Source organism: Manacus vitellinus, unplaced genomic scaffold, assembly GCF_001715985.3.
Source record: "Manacus vitellinus isolate BGI_N305 unplaced genomic scaffold, ASM171598v3 scaffold_12_pilon, whole genome shotgun sequence".
NCBI lineage: Eukaryota > Metazoa > Chordata > Aves > Passeriformes > Pipridae > Manacus > Manacus vitellinus.
In genome coordinates this window covers 6,666,497-6,686,742 of record NW_021938949.1, presented here as the reverse complement: position 1 = coordinate 6,686,742, position 20,246 = coordinate 6,666,497, and the positions used below count along the sequence as shown (strand labels likewise).

General features: G+C 44.3%; 1 protein-coding gene across 1 annotated transcript in view; it reads left to right on the top strand.

Moving 5' to 3' along the window:
* The first annotated feature begins 421 nt into the window (after window positions 1–421).
* The window catches only part of FOXK1 (forkhead box K1), a 29,880-nt gene continuing 10,055 nt past the window's right edge, over window positions 422–20,246 (top strand). Inside the window, exons 1-7 of the mRNA XM_029957831.1 lie at window positions 422–429; window positions 2,924–3,121; window positions 13,307–13,463; window positions 14,720–14,866; window positions 16,600–16,793; window positions 17,933–18,099; window positions 18,776–19,057. Of these exons, the coding sequence (XP_029813691.1) occupies window positions 422–429; window positions 2,924–3,121; window positions 13,307–13,463; window positions 14,720–14,866; window positions 16,600–16,793; window positions 17,933–18,099; window positions 18,776–19,057 (1,153 nt within the window). The remainder of the gene's footprint in view (window positions 430–2,923; window positions 3,122–13,306; window positions 13,464–14,719; window positions 14,867–16,599; window positions 16,794–17,932; window positions 18,100–18,775; window positions 19,058–20,246) is intronic.

Genomic DNA, 20,246 nt, shown 5'->3' with positions numbered 1-20,246 from the left:
GACAAGATGATTCCAAAATCATGGTCTTCTGATTTCTCCCTGACACAGTTCCCCAGCACTAGTCCCTGTGTGCTGGTTTGAAGCAGTGTCTTGGGCCGTGCTGATGTCCTTGTTTGCATTACTGTGGTGGTTGTGATAGAGACTGGAACAATAACCTTAATCCCAGGCACCTTCTCACCCCTGAGGGAAGGGAGGGGTTCCGCAGGAATTTACAATCTGCTTTGCATTGCATTTCCATTTCTTGGGTCTCAGGTTTTTACAGCAGGGAAAGCATAAATTCGGATAGATTCCCCCCAGCTTGGCTTTGCAGGCAGTGTCAATACTGAAGCCAGCTCAGACCTGGCTGCAGGAGCCTTCTGCAGCTGTGAGCACCCCTGCATAAATCCAGTCTCTGGTTTTTCTGGGACTGGTTCCTTACAAAATGGCCATGTACGTGCTAGGTTAGCATAGTCTGTGAAAGCCAGTTCTGTGTCCTGGGTTCTGCTTCAGTGGACTGGGACTGTCTGTCTGAAAACAAAATCACAGCAGCCAACAAATTGTTTGCTTGTGTAGTCAGCCCAGCCTCTGTTTCTCGTCCCTGGTTCCAGTCTGAGATTGCGGGTAAGTCACGTGGCTGGATCGGACAGTCTGGGGAGGCTCGCAGGGAAAAGCAGTGTTAGATGGGCCTTTTCAGCACTGGGCTAGTTTAGCCTTCAAACTTCTGGTCGACTCATGATTTTGGAAAAATAACAGATTTTCTTAAGATTTGCCTGCACTCACAGAATGATGGGGCTGCCTCTCACAGGGTGCAGGTATCACCTTTTATCCAACATTGTTACAGCATCAGTAAGTGTAGTAGTACTGAGCTGGGGAGTTATTTTACCATCACTTGGGAGCAGTTTGGCAGATATGGATCTTGCATTACTGGGTCCTTCTGAAAAGGAAGACTTAAGTGGCAGTAGGATAGAGCTCCATTCTGGTGTGAAGGTGCAGTGGGGGATCTTCTGGCCTCAGCAGTGCTGCAAAACTGCCTCAGGGCTCTATGCAGCCAGGCCTGTTGATCAGCAGCAAGTTAGGACTGCACTGAATACTGCTGAACAGAGACTGATTTGTCCTTGACTCAGATGTTGAAAAATGCTGAGCAGTTGGTGTTATAGCAGAGAATTCCATCGCTCCGTGAAAGAAATCTCAGCTTTTCCCCGATAAGGACTTGAGAAATGATGCAGCTTTGCTCACACTGGTTTTGAGCCTCAGTCCATGAGATGCTCATTGCAAATGTATGTACTTTCAGCTTTTTTTTCTCTAAGCTAAGCCATGTACCAGTGTGAAGCTTAAAATCCAGAGCAGTGGTTCAACATCCTTGTTTCAGGTTCATCTCAGTAGGGTGGTACCTGCTGCTGGCAGACACTGCAAGGCACGGACACTGCTGCTTTGAATTGTGCCTTCCTATTGAGTCTGCAGGGAAGCCTGTTTAGAAGGGTTAGATAAACACAATTAGGCTGCATTGCCAGCAATGATGTTTTTATTTAATGCATTAATGAGTGCAGGTGGCAGGACCTCTGAAGTGAATTAAATGCAGTGCAAACTCCTGCTGTACTAGCAGAGCCATTGTGAACCACTGAATGCTGAGCCAGCTCATTTGAGAGATGAGGTGGGAGATGGGAATGAGCTTCCCATGCCTCAATGATAATTTTGAGCATTACCTTACAGCACAACCAGCTTGTGCCAAAGAACCAAGAGCAAGAGAGTGTGTTTCAGAGCTGCATTTCTATCAATAACAGCATTAAGATAAGATGGTCACAAAAACAGATTTACTTCCTTGTCACCTTATTCTGTTACCTGGTAGGATTCGATAATGCAGTGGTTAAAAGAATTCTGTTCAGCCCACACCAGCACTTACAGTGCTAGAACAACACCACCCAAGTCCGTTCATTTCCTTCTATAGGCAGGATGCTGGAATCCAGCACAATTACTGTGCTCTCCTGGCCTTTCCCACGGTGAAACCTGGTTTTTATTTCCTTGAACCTCAGTATCAGTGAAATGATCCCTGGAAAGCTTGTATTGATTGCATATGATTGTCTAATTAAAGTGTGATAACAAGAATTTCAGAACACTCGCTCTCACAGCCCTGTGCTTATTGTAGACACTGCAAATTAGAAAGCTTGCTGCTCAGATATGGAAAATGTCAATGCTTATTTTCTTTTGAATTTCCCAGCAACTCCTGAAGGCTGCACTTGTAGATATATTGTTATTTTTTTCCTAAAATAACAGTTGGAAAGAAGTGTTACTTAGAGAAGAAATGAGGCCCTGTAGGCTTGCAGGGGCCCTGTTCTGACCCTGCTAGCTGTTACCCATGTTGTCTAAAGGGAAGCACTTCTAAATGAATGTATTTTAATCTGAAACCTGCTAGATGATCCTTTTTTAGCATCATATGCAGAGATGGGTATTAATTATACATTATATAGATGCAAGTCTTTAAATAGTGCTCTCTGGTCTTACCTGGAGGCTGTTGGTTGATCTATCTGGACTTTATAGCTGTTTTGCTCCCTGTTGCTTGTGGTTTCATACTTTCTGGTAACTTGGATCTTCCTGAGATGTGTGCAAGGCAAATCCTAGTCCTCAATATGTCGCAGGAACCCAAGAGTTTGTCATTACAGGTCTGCATCTTGCTTAGTCACTGATTGAATAGGTGGCCTTGGGGACATCGCTGAACTTACCCAAACCTTCTGCTTGCATCTAATCACTGGGTGATCCATGACTCACTGTGATACATTTACAGGACTTTATGAATGATCAGTAATTCTGCCCAGGATGCTGAGCAGAAAGATGCTATAGAGAATGGTGGAGTTTGAATTAATGAATGATTCACCAATTGCATACAAACCCCCTTAAATACGTTCGGTCTCACGTGTAAAACGGACATTTCCCTTTCTTTCCCTTCCAGATGTACTTTCCGATTCCCCAGCACGGTTATAAAGATCCAGTTCACATCTTTATACCATAAAGAGGAAGTCAAAGAGGAAACCTCATCGCCTCCCCCTCGGCCACTTTACCCTCAAATATCACCTCTGAAGATCCACATCCCGGAGCCGGATCTCCGGAGCGTGGTCAGTCCCCTCCCATCCCCCACAGGCACTATCAGGTAAGTTGTTAATTATCCACAGTGTGTTCTCTGACATCAGTCTGTCAGCCCTGTTTTGTTTGGTATCCTTGGTGCAAGAAATGCCCCATTAAAAATAACTAGTTAAATATCTGATGTTCAAAATTATGGGAGACTGCTAAAAACTGCCCTGGAAGAAGGGCACAAGGGTTGTGTTTAAGAGCTCAAGGGGCTCAAGGGGAAACATAAAGTAGTCTGATATCTGTAGTTTCATAGCTATAGAGTTACTAGTCTATCTTTGGAAGTGGAATTAGAAATATTTATTGAGAGCTACCTATATGCATGGAAAAAAGAAAGCAGGCAAATACTTTCTATCTTAGGGCTGCCTGTTTTATTTTTATCTCAGTAATATTCTGTTGTTGCTGGGTGGTGCTGCTTTATCTGAAGTTAGAGACAAGGGTGGCCATTGGCATGTGGTTTCCTGGGAATGGAAGGAAATGGGGGTAGGATGCTGACCATGTACTGAGGGGCTGTAGCAATCTGAATGTGCATCTGTGCCAGTATCCTGTTTTGTACATGATCTGATTGTGGATGTGCAGTACAAATAACCTGAACATGAAGTTACTATCTGGAATATTTTCTTTCCTTCTCAGCAAAGAATTGATGTTACAGAGTTTCAGTGAAATCTTTTAATGTCACATCTGTTACTTGAAGTATAATAAGTTTTATAAAGTAAAGGAGACTCATGGTATAGGATGATGTATTAGAATTTTAAAACAGATGGGCATCAGAATAGCAGGAGTGAGCCTGGTAATAGCAATAGCCTTTGGGTTGTTTTCATGTCTGTACATTTGTAAAAAGGTAAAGTACACAAATCTCTCCTGACAGTTACCACTAATTCAGTGAATAGTATGCAAATATAGGTGGCTGAGAATGACTTCAGTGTCACAATGAAGCCAGTTTGGTTTTGCATAGATCTGGAGGCTCTTGGTTGTTTGGGTTTTTCCACGGGTCTTGCAGAGCTGCGCAGATGTACAGTGCTGATATTCTAGAAAGAGGGGGCTGGAGGTAGCTGTGGTTTTAGCCCTCTGTTCAGGCACTGCTTTTAGTTTATATTTAACCTTCTCTTTTTAGATGAAGCTTGTTGCTGGGAGGGGAGGGGGATGGTTCCTTTGCCAACATATGGTACTGAGTTTCCATTCAGTCATCTTGTGTAAAGCAGCTCAGTGTGGTTTGTGTTACTAACAGAGGCTGTATCTTTTGACTCCGGCATATGTCTGCAACTGCTATTTGATTCCCTGAGAATGTTTCTTTTGCACAAGGAGAAAGTGGAAATGGTAGTGTTGAATTGTGCTCGGCCCCTAATGCAGTGTTTACTAAGGATGATTAATGGTTGCATCCGTTTGTCTCAAGCAGAAGCTAATCCAGCCAAGTCTTCAGAAAACCTCAAAAGACATCTGAGGTTTCGCTTGCCAAACCCCTTTCGTTTCCGAGTTCCTCTTACAGAGGAGGGGCTGACACGTTTGTAAACATCCCTGCTCAGCCCTTTCAACCTCCCCCTCTCCCCCAGCAGGGACTCGCAGCTCAGCCCTGTGAGCCAGGCTTTGGAAAGTCATTTGGGTGTTTCTGCCCGAGAAAGGGAAGGCTCTTTGAGAACAAAGTAGCTATGCATTCTGGCCATCTGGCTTTCAGGGCAGCTCTCTGCTGCTTTCTTGGTGAATTCACAGTGGTGGGTGAGTCTGGCACAATGTCCTCTCTTCCTTCCCAAGGGCAGGTCTGCGAGGGCTGATGAGGGCTCAGCGTGGGACCTGCGCTCCTCTCGCATCACCGGCTTTGGGAGGTGGTTGCATGAGCTGGGTTCTCCTCCTCCTCCTCCTCCTCCTCCTCCTTCTTCTCCCCCTTCTAGTATTTACTTTCCTAATTTGGTGAGTTTGCCTTGCTCCTCCCTGATTGGCCCATGGAAAATTATTGCAGTTTGGAAATCCTGGGCAGGGTGAAATTTCCTTTTTGGAAAGTGGCTCCTGGCCCCCTTTTCCTGCCTCCACCCTGGTGCGGGGCAGGGGCTGTACCTGCACTCCCAGATCCAGCCCTGCCCTCCTGACCCCCAGCCCTGCTCTGCCTCCCTGTTTACACTGCAACTTGCTTCCCTGCAGGTTCTCCCCTGCAAGCTTCTGGGGTTTTTTCCAGCCTATTTATTTTCCCTCTGCGAAGTGCAGCACCTAGAGAGGGAATGAGCTTTAGTTAAACAAAACCAAACCTGCCACCCTCAGCAGCTTTGCAAAGCAAGATTCCTGCTTGCTCCTGGGGAGAAATGTGCTCACTGTTTTCTCAGCTAGGTATTTTATCTCCAGGAGGGGCTGTGTGTGGATGTGTTTTGAATGCTGTTGTACAGCTTTAAGGGAAAATGTTGGTTGGCAGCATGCTGTGAGGGTTACACACAGTCAGGGTTTATTTCTTCCTGCTTTGAGTTCAAAATTCCTTTTTAAAAAAATCAGACTTGCATGTTCCAGAAAGCAAGAGGCCACTGTGATTGTAAGAAATTGGTAGAAGCAGCCTGCCATTTTATACAATGTATGGAAGAGCAGAGGAACACCAAATCTCCTCTCAGTAAGTTCAAGGCATTGAAAAGCTGTGTGAAAACCATGTGCAGTTTGGTTAAATTCAGCTCTGCCTTTTGGGAGATAGAGCATTTCAGGGTCTGCAGCTTGTATTTGGAGGATCCTCTTTGGGTGACAGTGGTGATATGAAGTTTCTCACCTATGCTGCAAACTCTTAGCTTTGCCTGCTTTTGTGATAAATCCACAATATCTACATGAATGTGACTCCATATGTGTTGCAATCTAGGCTTGTGCTTGGATTATAAGCAGATCCACAGAGACAAGGTGTGATGTAGGAGCCTGTTACTGGTCTCAAAGTCATGCTGAGTTGGAGGTTAGATTTACAATGTTTAGTTTTCCTCTTATTATTGTCCAATTTGTGTTAATGGCCCTGTAGTTGTAACGTAACTCAGTTTTTCAAATAGCATCTCTCTGCAGCATTGCCCCTCAGAGTTAGGGTGGTTTTAGTATTTATGAAAATTAAATTCTTTCTCTGTACATGCTTCCCTATTCTAAACAGCAACTGTGATCTCACTGATAGATAGATAGAGAGATATATGTATAAACTACAGTGAAGAAATACTAAATGCTGTACTATGGAGGTCGGTGCCATTATTCATATTTTACAACTACTGCTTCTGGCTTATCTCTGCTCCAGAATGGCTGTGGGCTTGAACACTTTGTCTTGTTTGGGTTTTTTCATGGAAAGGGCATGGATAGTTAGCTCACATACACAGTCTTTATCAGTAAAAAAAATTCTTTGACATGTAGGAGTAAGAGTCGTTATAGCCCTGTGAGAACTGCTGCTTGAAAAGTGTCTGGTGAGGCTCTGTGCTAGTAGCTAAACTGGTACATATTTGTGTGTGGAGTCAAATCTGTATTTTAACTGTTAGTACTTAATGTGCCTGCCCATGTCTGACTGTTACTGGAAGGGTCGGTAACTAGTTTTCAATTAAATTAATGGTATGAATAATGAGAGATCAGCATCTTTCATTCTGTAAGCTTGATTAGTAAACCAGAAGATGTGAGTGAATTGCCATGGTTTCATAAGCTATAGTCCTTTTTTTCACTAGGCAAAATTAGTTCAGTAACGTGTTACGTGCTCTGATAGCGAATTACTCAGAGGTAACTGCAATTATCTTGGCTTAGCCACCAACTTGTTTTGTGGCCTTTAACAGGTCATTTAAATTCATTGTGTAATTACTGCTTTACAAATGTGTGTAGTAGATAAATTATGTATTGACCTTCTACTCTGTAAAGCATGACAAGAGTGTGTGTGAGCCATGTTACAGCAGACCTGCAAATGCTGGCTATGCTTTGATCCAGACTTGGCTTGGATAAAGGGGGAGCTTTTAAACAGGCTCTGGGATAGCCATGTAACACTGTTTCAGAACACCTGGGATTTAATCCGAGTTTGCACATTGACTCTAAAGGTTTGTTTAGTGGGACTCTGAATGCACCCTGACTTGAGTGATGCGTTCACTCACTGGAATGGGATGCATAAATATTGCCTGCTCCGTTTCACTCAGGCTTTCCTTCTTCCCATTGAGCTGAAACACCACTGAAGAGCTCCAAGGCATGTTTTTTGCAGGCTCTTTTGCATTGTCTCAGTTATACATTACTTCCTGCATTCAGGCAGAATGTGCAGCTCAGGCAGCTCCCACAGTTGGACAGACTGGTGATTATTTTTAATCACCCGAGTCTCCAAACCACGAGCCAAGGAGCGTGATGCATATACATCATGTAAGAGAAGCACCAGTCTGTGCTGGGCCTGGGAGCTCTACTCATGTTTATTCCAGATAATGGACCATGTGCTGGAGGAGATGTGCCAAGCCATGTGCTGGAGGAGAGGTTGCAGATGTCACCAGCTGCAGGAGCACTTCCTCTTCCCCAGTCAGTATAAAATTTTAGTTCACTGAATCCACGAGTGGAGTGAGGTCGCTTCCTTTCAGAGAGGGGAACCACTGGAGCACTGGCAAGTAATAAAAATTTGAACTTTTGTGGATAGCTCACTTTCTCTCATTGTGGCTTGTTCGACAGCTTTGTTTCTCTTCAGCGTTAAGCAGGCAGGGTAGCTCTCAGATTTCTCCTTTCACATCAAAATCTAGCTTGGTTTGGCAGTCTCACCACTTGTGATTATTTCTGAAACCTGTCTGAAACAGGCAACATGCAAGGACTTGCCTTTCTTTGAGTTATGATTTTGGGGCTAGGCCGGGGAAGGCGAGAGCAGCGGAGGATTCTCACCCATTCCTGCTGATTGGTGTATCGTGGAAAGGCTTGTTTCGCAAGTCCAAGGGCTGTACTTTGACCTGATTCTTGCTTATTGCACGTAAAAAGCGTCCCTGTGTCTTCGTGTCCCTTTTTTGCAGGCTCGTGAAGTGGAATATTGGGATAGTCTGAGGTTTGTGGCGTTTCTCTAACCAGAGTCCTTGAGCAGAGGGCAGCACACCTCTGATTTGCATTTGAGGAAGAGACTGGGGAGGATTTTAAGAAATGGTGATTCTTCCTTTGTACTCAACAGGGGCTTAAAAAATGCCTAACCAGACAGGAATCTGTATATTGGCAGTGTTGCCAAGGCTGTAACTCTTATCTCTGCTGTGTCTCTGTACCTGCTTCACAAATGTGCACTCAAGCCTTTCTCAAAGGCACTGCCGTGTGCATCTCATATCCTAAACCACCAAGCTGGACATGGTTTTGTTCTTTAGTGATGCAGATTCCAAGTCTGGTGAACAGTTTTATATGGGATTCCAGGTAATCTTTCCTCTTTGCCACAGGTGCTTTTTCCATACACCTGGCTTAAATTAAGCCTCTGTAGCTTGATCCCTACAGATACCTTTCCTGTAGAAAAGAATAAAATTGAGTAATAGGGCAACTCTCCTGCATTCTAGTGCTGCCTCTCCTCTGGGGAAATTGGCACTGAAGTTTGGGAGTGTTTCAGTTTCCAGATTGTTCACAGATTTGTAATATGACCATAAATAAATCATTTAAGCACTTGTTGCTTAATTTTTATTTTTATTACCCCTAGTCTGTAAAATGTGCATAGTATTGAGAGAGTGTAGAGATTTTTACATGGGAATCTCAGTGTGCTCGGGGAACAGACCCCTGTAGCTCAGTGTTCTGTCTCTGACATGGATATCTTGGGGGTCATATAAGAACATAGCAAACAGAGTAATGCTGACTTAGGTGCAGTTTGCCTCCATTTTCTTGGAGCAGGGACTTCCTGACCATCTGTCTTAGAAAGCCCCTGATGGCTTCCCTGTTTTCCTCTTTTCCCCAAGAATTTGTATACTGGCTTTTTCTATTCACATAGACTTTTATCATCAGCCCTGCCTTACAGCATGTCATTCCACAGTGCAGCTACAGACGTAGAAGCACTTTCTTTTGTTTTGGAAGTGCTGCTTAGTTTCATTTTGTACTCACCCGCTCTTCTGTTGCAAGAGGCCAGAAGCTGAACACCTCCCCTTGGCTTTGTATTTATAGACGCTGTCACCTTGCACCTCAGCTTCTGTCCTAAATTATTTTTTCATGTATGAAATCCATTCCATATCTCTGATCATCCCAGTTATCCCTGTCAATACCTTCTCTGGATCTGCTCTATTCTTTTTTTTTTTTTTTCATATGAGAGTAGACAAGCAAAACACAGTGTCCTGCTGTGAATGTACCATGCAAACCGTGGTACATCCTATTTTTGCAGCTGATTCTTTACTTGAAGCAAACTGATTTTGGACATTCCAGCAGAAATGCAGCACATTGTACACACTCTCCAGGAGCTGGTGCTTAGTTAATCGTTGCTAGCAAGTGCTGTGAACTTACAAGGCTGGGTTCTTGTTGGCAGGAGTTGAAAGTAAGTTGTGGTGCCACAAAGATTTAGAGCATTTAAGCCCTGTGTTTGAGAGGCCGTCTGCTGGTTACAGGGGTGAATATACTGCAGACACTGCCTTCAGCCCTCATCTCTCTGGCCTTCCTACTGAAGAAGGGTTAAGTATGAAATGGAAAACATGCAGCAGAGGACCAGTGTGATCCAGCACGTGGTTGCAGCCTCATTCTAAAGCTGAGTCTCAGTGCGGTATTTAGGGAAGTGTGGCTCAGTGGCCGCCTGCAGTCAGTGTTTCAGGTTCAGATGCTGAATCCTTCAGTGGATATCAAAGATTTCTGGCACTTTGGGGCATTAACCATGGTACCATGGGATTAAGACTGTGAGTAACTGCAACTGGTTTACTGACATGCCCCGTGTGTCTTTCAGTGGTATAAAACACTTGTTTCCTCTCCAAAATGCTCTCTTCCATAACAGACAAGCTTAACTCAAATTAGCTTGGATTGCTGTAAGCTAAGATTGCCAGCATGGACAGTAAGCATGGATCACAGCAGTAAGTCAGGATGTCAGAGCAGGGTGAAATTGCAGACCTGGCTGTGCTTTTCTCAGTAAAAGGTTATAGTGTCAACATGGATCAAGTTATGGCTGAGTATTGATGCAGTATTAATATCCAACAAATCATAATCACTGTCTTCCCACTTCATTTTTGTTTTATAGCACAAGCAGGTGTTTGTAGGGAAAGCTCTTTGTTTCATAATATTTTGAAAGGGGGTGTGAGTACATGCAAGCATCCCCAGCCAGTCCCTGGCTCTGGGTGGTGAGGAGAATTCCAGGAACTCCAGGAAACTGATGTCACTGCATTGTGTTTGCTTGTTTTCTTTTGACTGCACTAATGTTTAATTTTAACTTAACCCTCAAAGGGGTATTTTTAGTAAAGCTGTTTCTTCACTCCTGTCCCATGTTGGGAGGGCAACAGATTGTGTCTCCTTGTTTTTTCCAGTAGTCAGCTCTTTCTGCCTTCCCTCTGAAGAGCTCTCTATGATTGACTGAGAGCTTGAGCACTCAGCAGCATGTCCTGTCTGTGCATGGAGTGGCTGAAAGTTGGTGTTTTTTGTGTCCCTGTGTCTCTTTTGATTTGATCATCGATCCAGGCTGAAAGGAAGCAAATCTACCTGGACAAAAGGACTCCATTCTGTTAAAAGATTAATACATCTTCCAAATCTTTGGCTACTGCTGTGGCTGTCCTAAGGGTTTTTTTTGTTTGCTTGTTTTTTAAGCCAGAGATCATACTTCAAATTCATCAGCCCCAGAAAACAGAGTTTGAATAGCAAAAACTGGACTGATCTCAAAGAAAGGAATAAATTCTTGTATCTAGTTTTATTTGTTTATTAATTAAAAATAAAAAAAGGAAAAGGCAAGAAATACAACTGTGTGCAGAGCACGGATTTAATGGAGAACTTCCATATCTTTGTCCTGAGATTTGGCTGCTGTTTCTGTGGTTTGATGTTTGTGTATTTCTGCAGCCAAAGAACAAAATCAGAAAACTCTTGTTTCATCCTATTCCATTCCCAGTCTGTGTGTTACAATAATTGCTCGGGTGCCAAATGCAAAGATAAAAAGAATTGCTGGGTTTTTGGTTTGTCATTGTTTCATGTATGAAAATGGCTTTCATTTGTAATTATCTACACATTGTAAGAAGTGTGTATGTGGAGAAGCTATTGAAAAATGACAGCAGAATAATTAAATTCACACCAGCTCCTCATGTGAATACGAAGACATCAAGAGTGTCTTCTGTGGTTTAGCTTGGAGTAGCAAACTTTGATTCATTTTCCTGCACAAACAGGTCTCTGCTCTTTGAAAGGCTGGGTAAGAAATGCCTTTATCTCTGGCAAAGGGAGATCTATAGGTATGGGCTCATCAACGTTATATACCTTGCACCTCCTGAAAGCTTTACCTCCTGCTGCACTCCTGAACAGCATCACCCGGTAATGCCAAGGGCTGTTGGTGGGCACTGAAAGGGTTACCTGGTGCTGTGCAGCACTTTGCAAGGCTTGTTGATGGGAGAGGGGTGAGCTTGGGTTCCCTATTGCAAGGGTTTTTTGTGCCTGGATATTTCTGTTGCCTGTTCTCCCTCCCCTGGCCCCCCCCCATCCTGTAATTCACTTTTAAAAGAAACCAGTTTGGGTTGTGCTGAGCTCAGCACTGCAGCCATTTGCAGAGACACCACAAGGAGAAGCAACACTTCTCAGTTTACAGGCTGGACTGTGGTAGGAAACAGTCATTCCTTACACTCACAGATTGCTTATGCACCCAAGGTATTGCCCACTGAGCAAACAAGGGTTGTCTCACTGCTTCCTCTCCATCCCCATGTGTACATGTGTGTGGGGGGGAAGTCAGTCACCTTTTTGAGGGAGGAACCATGTTCTATGTTTTTTTATGCAGCATTTAGCCCAGTACTCTGATGGGTGTCAGTGTCTGTATTTGTTTGTGTCACTTATTGGGCATTTCGCTAGTAAGAGGATTGTTTATGCCAGTTTTACTGAATTCTAGTTCCCAGCTGTGGGCTTCAATTTGCATCTTTTCATACAATTTGGACTGCTTGTTTTGCTGTGTAAATCTTCTGGGTATTGGTTTACTTTCTTGTTTACCATTTCTCTGCACCTAGAAGACATATGTAATCCTGGGATTTGGCTGAGCATCCTGCTGTTCTGGCTTTGCACCCCTCAATTCTGGACAGCACAGGACAGGGGAGAGACAGAAAAAGGGAATTTCAGTTTCCCAAACTCATCTATCTTCTCCCATCCTTCAAGGCCAGGTTGGATAGGGCTTGGAGCAACCTGATCCAGTGGAAGGCATCCCTGCCAGTGGTAGGGGGGTTGGAACAAGATGATCTTTAAGGTCCCTTCCAACCCAAACCATCCTGTGATTCTGCGGTCCTTCCAACCCCACAAATCAAGGATGGATGATCTCTAGACAAGCCTTTCTAATTAGTTCTCGTCTTGTAGCACTCATTTCTGTGTGCCTGAGTAGTGTTGCAATTTACAGCCCCCTTTTATGTGTTTGTAGCATTTTTATCAGCTTTTTCGTGCCTGTCCTGCTCCGTCGCTGTTCCTGTAATGCCACCTTGTGGTGGCCCCGCGATGCCAAATGTGTCTTTTCTAGCCAAAACTGAGCTACCTCTGTGTGCATGCAGTGATTGCAGCTCCCCTTTATGAGTGTGCTGGTGGATCAAGGAAATCCCCATCTCCAGCTGTGTGGTATCAGGGTGGGATCTTTTGAAGCTCAGGTGTTGTGTTAGACAGGGACGTTTGTGGCAGATACCTGCTCTGGGTGCTTTAGTCTGATCCTGTAAAAGAACATAGCTGCTGTCTGTTAGAGGGATTGATTAAATATTACCTGTGTAATCAGGAGAGTGGTGTGTTGTTCATTCACAAGTCATAAAAACAAGCTACTCGTTTAGTTAAGTATTCATCCCATCCCTGATACACTCTGTATTGTTTGAAGTCCTGCATTGTTTTAAGTGCTCCTCTGAACACAGAGGAGTTGTTTAATGCTTTGAAACACTGCTCTCTTGTGATTGCAGGAAGTATCTGTGTGGTGGGGAGTGTCAGGATTTTGTAGAAATTCCAGTTTTATCTCTGTTGCTTTTTTTTCTCAACCTGTTTGGGCTTTGAATAAGCCACAGGGGCAAAAGTACGTCCATTACATCTGCTTCCCCGTGACCTGAGAGCTTTACTGTACCTTGGAGGGTAACTACTGTGTGCCTTGTTAATAAATGAAGTAACAAATAACTGTATTTTCTTTTTGCCTCTCCAGTGTTCCCAACTCTTGCCCGGCCAGTCCACGTGGTGCTGGATCCTCAGGATATCGTTTTGTCCACAACATTACCTCGGATCTGCAGCTGGCAGCAGAGTATGCGGCAAAAGCAGCATCAGAGCAGCAGGCAGATGCATCTGGCGGGGACAGCCCAAAGGTTCACAGAGACATTACTTACCCAGCAGTGCTCCTTGGGAGGCTTGTTAAAACCTGATGCTTTATGGCTAGTCCTGGTTGTAGTTAAAAGAGGTCTAAGAATGCCCTGGCCATAAGGGTGCTGTGTGCAGTATCCTCCAGGGGTTTGAGACCTTGCCTTCAAAGCAGCATCTTGTTAGTGGTAGCTGATGAATCTACTTGCTTAGCTGCCTGAAATGTATTCAAATAATCCATTAAAATGATTAAGCAATAAGATATTTTTTTGCTTATTTGATAAATCAAGAACCCATAAGGAAGAGGTACAATAAAATTAAAAGTCTTGTTTTCTCCTTTTAATTAATGGTATTTTGCAAAACACTGTTGGAGAAAGCAGCGGGGGAAGAAACCAGATCCTGGCCATGAGAAGTCTGTAGTCAGACTTTAAAACAAACATGAAGGCCTGTCAAGCAGGCATTAAATGAGGAGAGTGGCAAGTGGATTAAAAAATAACTTAGTTAGAATGATAAAATTTAATTTTGGTGAACTGATCTTCAGATCAAAGTTAAAGGTCTGGATTCAAAACCACCTGATTTGGGGTTGGGTGGAGGAGCACGGTACTAGATGGCTTTTTTTGTAGACTTAATTCTCCCTTGAGACAAGAAGGGTTGTTTTTGATGGAGTAATATGAAGAGTTGGGAATATGAGATCTGGCAAACAAATTAAAGTACCCAGAATGAAACAAATCCTGCTGGAGAAGGGAAGGGACAGGATCAGGTTTCACCTTGGGCTCGTTGCTGGGAGGAGGGCTGATAGCACACTGCATGAAACCTTTCTAAGGAAGTATAGCTGTAGCTGGGCAGATTTGAACACTGTAGTTTCATGAACAAGGAAACAATGAATGTATCCTACACCCTCTAACTCTTGATTCCAATTGCTTCTCCTGACCCTGTTCCCTGTGCTGACGTGAGCACATGTGGGAAATTCAGTGGGGAATTGAATGAGACTGAAGTTAGCTTTTTAGTGCGTGTTTGTTGGGAAGAGGGAAGGAGATACTTTCGTCTGGCTCAGCCCTATAGTTCTGTTTGCACACAAATGCTTGTGCTAAATTGGGTGGTGACAGTATAAAACGGGAGTGAAATGGGAGAGGGTGATGCTCTCTTGGCTGCCCCTGCTGCTCTCTTAGCATCTGTGCTTTTTCAGTTTGGGTTGTGGTACACTGTAGTGTAAGAATTCGTTGTTAGTGACTAAATTTCTGTTTGTTTGGTTTTTTTTCCTTAGGATGAGTCCAAGCCACCCTATTCTTACGCTCAGCTAATTGTGCAGGCTATATCTTCAGCACAGGACAGGCAATTAACACTAAGTGGGATCTATGCCCACATTACCAAGCATTATCCATATTATAGGACTGCTGACAAAGGCTGGCAGGTGAGTTCTTGACACTGACAAGCTTTTAAACTACTTTGACAGGGCTTATCTGCTTTGAAATGCATTTATTAAAGATTTGGGGCACTGGGAATAGAGCTGCTTTGACTGTTCCCAGAGTGAATTTGTTTAACACAAGCTGACTAGTTTGTTTGTGGATGATTAGTTTTTTTGGAATACTTTGTAGGGCAATATAGTGTGTTTCTCTTTTAATGCTGTAGTCATGTAGCTTTAATTCTTATTTGTATTTTATTTTCCTACATCCTTGCTATCAGTCACTGCTCTGCCCAGATTCTTGCTTAATCCTTCACCTTGTCTTTGTTTGGCATGATCTGTCCAAGCAGAGGATATCCAGCCTAAAACTGAGGTTCCAGTTTTTAATCACAGTACCTTAAAACGTTACAGATGTTTTGTTTTCCCAGTGTATCAACTGCATTGCCTAAGTCACAGTTTGCAAGTCTTGAATCTGAGTGAGAACTTGGGAAACTGAGAGTCTGTGCACTCCTTGTGGTATTAAAGGAAATCTGACCAGCTTCATAGGAGAGTTTGAATATAGTTAACACATGCTAAATCAAGGTTCAGTGTTCACTTCAGGGCTGCTTTCAAAGTTCCAGGAACCTCAGCTCCACCTGCTTTCAGACTTTTTCTTGGCATCACACTTCTGAAATGAGTGTTGTCATTCGAATATAACACACCAGTGCAGCTGGAAAGGCTCTTGCAGCTGCTGATTTCATTGTGTTCTACTGGCAGGAGCAGAACTGCTTGGTGCACTTTGAGTGCAGTTGGAATAAATACATTTCTGCCTCCCTGGCTTTTCCCTGCAGTTCTAATTAATTGTGGAATTCACTTCCTGCCCTAACCTGCTCGGCAGAGTTGTGCTTTGCGAACCAGTTGCTGCCTCCTGCTACAGAGAGCTGCATCTCAGTGGAGGGTGAAGTTGCCGTTTTCCCTCCCCTCCAGTGGCATTGAAAAGCTTTACTTGTGAAGAGATTGTCTAAACCTGCTACAAAAGCTCTTGTTTTGTTTTGGAAGTGGAAGAGGGATGAGTTTGTGCACACCTGGGTTTGCTGAGCCCCTCCCCAAGCCCAAAAGCCAGCGCTACACCCAGTAAGAGGTGGGCTGTTCCAATGGAAAGGATAAATAGTCTTGTCAGCATCTAGAGAGCTGCACAGTGCTAGCCTAGTGCCACACAGGTAATGGATTCCTCTCAGAGCCAGCTGTCTAAGAGCATGTTGGCTGGCTTACATTATGATTACTGTGAGATGCAGTGTCCTTTAGGGCATGTTTGGGCACCCCAGTAATCGTTTGGCAGGTGAGCAGTTAGCACAGGCTCAGGCAGTTCTTTCCGCTTGCCTAGAATAAAGCCTGTCTTTTGAGAGAGTTCTGATGTGGTTTACAGCGATTTCCCCCTGCCTCAGCAAAGGCTCTGCTTTCCTTGCTTTCCACAGAGAAGTCACTGCACTGCCTGGCTCCAGATGTATTTAAGTGGTGGTTAATACCAAGCAAACCCAGCTTTCAGGCTCCTTAGTAGGAACTCTTAAGGCTTTTCCCCAGGTTTTCTCTTGCACTTCTCTGGTGACTTCAGAGCTGTGTGAGTTGAGTGACTTGTTTCTGTCTTCAACACTGATTCTGGCAGTGTGAGTTTTATTTTTCCAAGCTGTCTGGTGAAACTCATTTGTCTTTGTTACATGCTTTCTCATGGCAAAATAATCACCTCATTCCTCTGCTTCCTGCAGAATTCCATTCGGCACAACCTCTCCTTGAACCGTTACTTTATTAAAGTCCCACGCTCCCAAGAGGAGCCTGGAAAGGGCTCCTTTTGGCGAATTGACCCTGCCTCTGAAGCCAAACTAGTAGAACAAGCATTTAGAAAACGAAGGCAAAGAGGAGTGTCCTGCTTCCGAACACCTTTTGGGCCTCTCTCCTCCAGGTAATTTCAATTTCCTCTAATCTCTGTGCCAGACTCATTATAAAGAAAACAAACTAAAAATTCTCCTGAAGTACAGTGAGTAAAGTTCACTTCTGTTTATAGTTTGAGAGGTGATATAGTCTTGAGGCATAATCTGAAAATGATTCTGACTTCTTAAGTGTTTAACAAAAAAAAAAAAAAAAGCAGAACCAAACTGCAAAAATGCATCAAATAACATACCTGTTCTGGCATCATTTCAAAGCAGTTATCACTGGGGTAAGTGTTTTCAGATGCCAGTCTCTGATTTCAGGAAAGCTGTGTTTAGATGTGGATTAGATCATAGTGGGAATAACTTCTGTGGTATTTAAAACACTCTCCTGTAGTGAAGATCAGGTTGATCGTGGTTGTCAGCAGTGAAGCAACAACAGGGGTTCTGTGTAGCTGCTCCAGTCAGCTCCTCTGCCTTGTGCAATGACAGCTTCTCTGAGCCCTGTAGCTGTGAGGATGAGACTTGCAATTCAGCACTAGCTGGAGCAGTTTCATGTAACATTCCTCCCACACCTCCTCTTTTCTGTCTGTTAAAATAGGGGGTAAACAGGAGGAGTTTAGAAAAAAGCTCTTCAGCTTTTCTGTTTGGTTTGTCATTAGAGAAATGTACAATTCCTCACTTGGCTGTGTGGTAACAGAGGTGGGAACCAAGTGGTTGGGGAGGGTGGCAATGGAGAGAAGGGGAGCAGCAGCTCTGAAAGCATATGCAGGGCCAGACACTTGCCTCTACGTTGCATCTTTCTTTCTCTTCCTCTCCCTGTCACACTCAAACACTGACCAAGGTGCTTTGAGAATGATCTGAAGTTATAAAACTGATCTGAATGTGAATCACTTAAAGCTTCTGTCAGCAGCAGGTCTTGTAATGAAATGTTAAGCATACTCTGAAGGGTCCAGTTTCCTTCAACAAGGAATTATATGACAGTATTTGGTGCTAGAGCTGGTGAGGTTGCTGTGTACCTTTTAACTCTTCCCAGCAAGACTCTAGTGGGTAGTATGGGAGAAAGGCTGTCCTTCTGCTAGAGGATCCTGTATTGGAGAAAACTCTTGGTCTCTGCTGCTGTCTTGTGGTCAAAATGCATCTACACTTGCCAACACTACGTTTTGTGTTTCAGGAGTGCTCCTGCCTCCCCTACTCACCCTGGCCTGCTGTCCCCTCACTCTAGTGGCCTACAGACTCCAGAGTGCCTGTCACGGGAGGGCTCACCCATTCCACATGATCACGACTTTGGGTCAAAGTTAGCCTCAGTTCCGGAATATCGGTATTCCCAGAGCGCACCTGGTGAGTAGCTCTTGTTCCACAGAAGGTGACTGTTCAGTTGCACCATGTGCCATGCTGAGGACACAGCAGGGAGGCTTCTGCAGTGTGTTACAGGAGGATCTAGGGGTGTCTCTTTTCACTTCATTGAGAGACTGATGATACATGTGCAACTTCAGACCATTTTTCTTACTAATCTCTGGATGAGGGGGCAGGAGGTGGAATGTGTGGAAACACCTCAGCTAACCTTGAACTAGGTGGCTGTAAAGACCTGACAGCAGAGTAGCCGTGGCAGTGCACAGCCCACTGTCACTAACTTACCAGGCTCTGGATAAGATCAGCTCTGGTGCTGTGGCCAGGGCCTGGTAAGTACCCGTTTGTCAGCTGTACTGTAACTGGCCTGGAGTGTAGGGTGAAGTTGGAAGGCAAAGCTCATGAAGTAAAGCTTCTTTGGGGGGGGATGTGTTATATTTATTGTGGGTTTTGTTCAGAGAAATGTGCTCAGATGACAAGTAAGGTTTTTGTACATTAGGAAAAAGAAGTTTGAAGGTGGTATTTTTTGAAGTCTTGATGGTTTTTTTTCTGTCTCCATTCCTGCCAATGCTGAAGGATTGAGTATTGCAGACTAGAAGTGCATAGATTAAATGGATGAAGGTCTTTTTGCCTCTCCTATTAACATGTGCTTCCTTCTTCTGTTCAGGGTCTCCAGTGAGTGCCCAGCCAGTGATTATGGCTGTTCCTCCCCGACCATCTACCCTGGTGGCAAAGCCAGTGGCGTACATGCCAGCGTCAATAGTGACTTCTCAGCAGCCTTCCTGTCACGCAATTCACGTAGTTCAACAAGCTCCCACTGTTACCATGGTCCGAGTGGTGACCTCCTCTGCAAACTCTGCAAACGGATACATCCTCACAAACCAGGGCACGGCAGGAGGAGCTCACGAAGCTGCAGGAGCAGTGTTGGACTTAGCTGGTGACCATCGAGGTAGCTTTTCACCTCCCTTGCTGCTCTGCTTATAAGTCTTGAGCAGGCTTGGAGGGGGGAGAGTGGTTGAAGAGTTCCACTCACTGGGCACTTAGCCCTTAAAAAAAGATGTTTCTCCAGGTATAACATAAACCAAATGAGAGCTTGTCCATTTGTTGTCCCCACCAGAAAGCAAGACAACTGTGCTCCCTTGTCTTCTGTGGGGAACAACACTAACAGACTTTGGAGCCTGAAGGAACATGCACTGCTTAAAATTTGTTTATTATTGTAGAATCATAGAACGATTTGGTTTAGAAGGTACCATAAATATCATCTCATTCCACCCCCCTGCCATGGCCAGGGACACCTCCCACTAGGCCAGGTTGCTCAGAGTTCCATCCAGCCTGGACTTGGACAATCCCAGGGATGGGGCAGCCACAGCTTCTCTGGACAACCTGTGCCAGGGCCTCCCCACCCTCACATGGAAGAATTTCTTCCTAATATCTAATCTAAACCTGCTCTCTTTCAGTTTGAAGCCATTCTCCCTTGTCCTGTCACTACGTGCTCTTGTAATTATCCTCAATATTGATATTATGCCTGTATATTGATCAGCTGTGCTGTGGAAGTGTGTGTTTTCCAGCCAAAAGAGATGGCCTGGGAAAGGCTGAAACTCTGCTTTAGGATGGCCTTGTAAATGAATGATTGAGCCCTTCTTTTCCAAAGACCTGGATTCCTAGAGGAAAGCATGTGCTTCTGGAAGTGCAGGCAGTGCTCCATTAAAGCAGTCTTCAAAAACCAGTTACAACAAAGGCCTCTTTTGTTCCTAAGTTGGAAATTCCAGCCTGGGGGATTTAGAGAGTTAAATGCTCCCTTACTGTGATCTAGACAACACCTTGTCTGCTCCATTTGGGAAGGTCTTAGTACTACAGGGTAGATGTGTGTTGTACCATAAACAAGGCTAGTTTCTCTGACTGCTTTTATGTGGGCAGTGGGACAGTGGTTCTTTTCCCATTGAAGAAAAAGTTACAAAGAGCTTCCCCTACTGCAGTACCAGGACCACTGGCATTTTTAGTTCAGCACTGCTTATCTTGCAGGAGTTTCACTTACATTCTCTAGAAATTCCTGTCTGGATCCCATACATGTTCCTGAAGTGCTAACAGTTGCAGCTGCCTGTCACCTGCTCCCTTCTTTCATTCACTAGTTCTTGCTG